Source organism: Etheostoma spectabile, chromosome 1 (assembly GCF_008692095.1).
Source record: "Etheostoma spectabile isolate EspeVRDwgs_2016 chromosome 1, UIUC_Espe_1.0, whole genome shotgun sequence".
In the NCBI taxonomy this organism is placed as follows: Eukaryota; Metazoa; Chordata; class Actinopteri; order Perciformes; family Percidae; genus Etheostoma; species Etheostoma spectabile.
In genome coordinates, this window is record NC_045733.1 from 15,243,399 (window position 1) to 15,246,925 (window position 3,527).

General features: G+C 38.0%; 1 protein-coding gene across 2 annotated transcripts in view; it reads right to left on the reverse strand.

The window, feature by feature from the left end:
• Positions 1–1,723: 1,723 nt before the first annotated feature.
• The window catches only part of rbm26 (RNA binding motif protein 26), a 14,224-nt gene continuing 12,420 nt past the window's right edge, over positions 1,724–3,527 (reverse strand). Inside the window, exons 20-22 of one of the 2 annotated variants that reach the window (XM_032499511.1) lie at positions 3,236–3,322; positions 2,916–3,029; positions 1,724–2,394 (exon numbers count right to left, since the gene is read on the reverse strand). In XM_032499511.1, the coding sequence (XP_032355402.1) occupies positions 2,305–2,394; positions 2,916–3,029; positions 3,236–3,322 (291 nt within the window). In that variant the 3' untranslated portion in view covers positions 1,724–2,304. The remainder of the gene's footprint in view (positions 2,395–2,915; positions 3,030–3,235; positions 3,323–3,527) is intronic. The other variant, XM_032499465.1, reaches the window with a different exon arrangement.

Here is a 3,527-nt window from a genome sequence, read left to right on the forward strand (position 1 = left end):
TAAAAAAAAAAGGCCTATTGGATATATGACATTTGTAAAAGTGGTTTTATGTTACAAGTTCAATTAAAGTGAGAAAGAAGAGGACCATATTATTGGCATTCCTGGACCCACTGCAGTTTGCATGCCGCCATCTTCTTGACACACAGGGCTCTTTCACACCAGGAGAAACAGGGAAGCACTGTGAGAGTCATGTTCTTTGACCTCTTGAGTGCTTTCAACATCATCCAGCCGTGCCTTCTAAGGGATAAGCTTCTGGAGATGCAACTGCATGCACCTTGACGCTACATCCTGGATTAAGGATAACCTTACTGGCTGGCCACAGTACTTCCGAGTTGATGGCTGTACCTCTGAGGTTGGGACTGGCAAAACCAGCACACCTCAAGGAACTGCTCTGGAAACATTCCTCTTCAAACTCAGACTTCTAGTTTAAGTCTGGTTTCTACCACATCCAAAAGTTTTCTGTCTACTCCTCCATTATTGTATGCATCAATGAAGACAACTAGGAGTACAGAGGACTAACAGAGAGCTTCATTATGACGCCCAACATTACCAAAACCAAAGAGCTGGTGGTGGATCCCTTTCATATTAAACTTCCAAGGGGCTCAAATCAATAAAAAAGTGGACTGGTCCCTCAACACCGATGCCCTCTTCAAAAAGAGACAGAGCAGACTTTTCTTCCTGAGGACACTCAGATACTCCAGTGTGTAAAGAGACGGGGGACAGCTTCGGGTTGAATCTGTACCCGGGCTACTGCCAAGGACCCAGCCCACAAGGGCCACACACTCTACTGGGTGAGCTAGAGGACTCCCCACCTCATCACACTGTTGTTATACTCTATTGTACTATTGTATATGATAGATAGCCTACAATGTTACAAATATCCTTATTTTATACATTGATATGCTACTCTGTTATATTGCCACGCTTTAATATACTCCTATATATGCTTTTATTGTACATTATTATATTACGTTATTCTATACTGTACAGCAGCTGCAGAAGGCACAAACACACATATTGAAGCAACTGCACAATACAACTTTGTAACAGTAACTGTAGTTTGCAACAGTAAGTGTAATTCGTTATTTACACCACTGCAATTAATTCCCCAAAATGTCCATCAATGTTAATTTAAGCAAAGTTCTCTCAGAGAAACTTTGAAATAAAAATAAAAAATATAAAATTTGCATTAGCTGAAAATCCTGATTTGTTGCCTTTTCATTTACCCACTGAAAAAAGATGGCTCAAGGCAGATAAATAAAAAATGTATTTTAATACAACAGCACTTAGATAAATACTGTTCCAGTACATATAACATTACATTCTTAAATGTTGGAGAAAGAGTTGTAGCTGGATACTGCAGACAGACAGCTCCTGTAACAAAGAAGACAAATGTTCTTAGTTATTGTTGCATTATTATTGTATTATCATGGATATTTTTGTTAAACCATTAGATTTTTGTTAGGCTAGGCAATACTTTCAACATATCACATTATATCATGTTCTTACCTTGGCATGGAAATCAGTGCAATATATTAGGTTACCTTACCAATCCCAAAAAATGGAACAATCCCAAAAAAGGAATAATCCCAAAAAAAGTGAGATTTGATAGAAGTAGGAAATTTGTAGGAAGTTTGCTCTTTAGGGGAAGAAGAAGATTTTTTTGTTATTTGAAATGGTCTTTTCACAGCTCTTTCAGGAGTGTTTTTTTTTCACTGCCTCATTTTCTTTTTTACTTTTTTTTGGCAGTTTTTTTTTTTTTAGACCATTTCAATTCTTTATTTTTTGTACAATCCAAAGTAAAGCCAAGAACTGAGAGGCCAAGCTTTCACACAAATCATTTAAATCCAGACATAAAATATTTACACATGATCATTTAAACCAGTCAACCTAATAGAACCTATTCTGCAAAAGCTACAGTCTGTCAGTCAACTTACAACACTGGTTTTGTTTTCTTAAACAGTTCAACAAAGGTGTTTTAAGTGATCAGCTGTCACATGTCCAGACAAACTATTTGTGTTTTGTGAAGCGAAATAACAAAAAAAAATACAGAACTATTTCTACATTAAGAGCATTAAAAAAATTCACCATTGTTGCATCTGGTATACACATTAAAATTAATCAAACTTGCACATGGTTCTTCTGCCAATTACACATTTGTGAGGAAGAAAAAGAAAGAAAAAAAAAGTCTAGCAAAACTAAAATGTGCCTTGATGGTTCATGAACAGGCATTGAAATCCAATGAAGTTGCTGGATTGTGGTCTTCCACGCCAGCGCCACCTGGGATGAACATCTGACTGATCTTCATCTGCGCCAGGAGCGAGGCTCGTTGTCGTCTTCTTCCTCATCATCATCCTGCAGTAATGCATCGTCACTCAGCGACTCTTCTGGGTACTGATAGGCGAAAAAACAACTTGAGATTCATGTTCTCTATAGATGATTACAAAGTGATTTTAGGTGGAAAGAACTTTTTTGAAGCATCGTCTGCACTCAACTCACAGCATTTTTATAAAAGGTCTCAAGAGGGACTATATTCTCAGCTATCAGAGTATCATGCAACAGGTAGGCCAGCTGCTAAATGAAAGTATAAGTGGCCTTGCAAAAGCCACATAAAGGCAATCCTTGCTGTAATGTGTAATGGCTCCCTCTTGTGTTCTCAACATGTACCAACAAGAATTAAATTTAATAAGCTTTCAGTATGGTATCTGAACAGAGATCATCCAAATATCTTCATGAAAGTGATTATTTCCTAGTGGATTTTTATTCTAGGATCAATATTAGCACTGAAAGAAATGACAGATCTTGTCTGATCTCTCTCCTTAGAGTTCATCTTTATAGCTCCAAACACAAATCTCCATCAGCTACCATAGATGCTTCAAAGACAAATATATGCACGGTGAAAAATCTCCACCAACCTCGTCCTCCTCTGGTTCTGCCTCATCAGCATCCGCAGTACTGAGAGTCGTGGCGGCCTTATGCCAGGCCAGGCGTAAAGTCTGGTTGTTGAATCTCACTCCATGAACAGCCGCCTACAGGTGGGAAAACCCAGAGAGCAGAAGGGGAAAACTTGATTAGAGGGAAAAGAGATCATCACGCGTAAAAAAGGTGGCTGATTCTTGTGCTCAAGCTAAAGCAAAGTGCCAAATACTGGAGTCCAAATGGAAAATACCTTTTAATGTGGGATTCTTAAGAAACTCTAGAATATTGGAGTGCACATGGCTGGTAGTTGACTCACCTGTTCTGCCTCTGCTCTTGTCTTGTAAGTGATGACTGCAGACAGGTTGTTTTCATCAATCTGGCAATCTTCAATCTCTCCAAATTGCTTAAAAATTGTGAACACACAACATTTTGGTCACCTTACAAACTTGTTAAATGTGCAATTCCAATTATTGTGTATTTTCTTTTTAAGTTACTAAACACATCTTAAGTGATACGTTAAGTTTGTTTTTTATTTACAAGTTGCTTCCCGTCAACGTTCTATTTGGCCTAGCAAACTTTGTAGTTTTTTTTTTTCTCCACATGCTGTT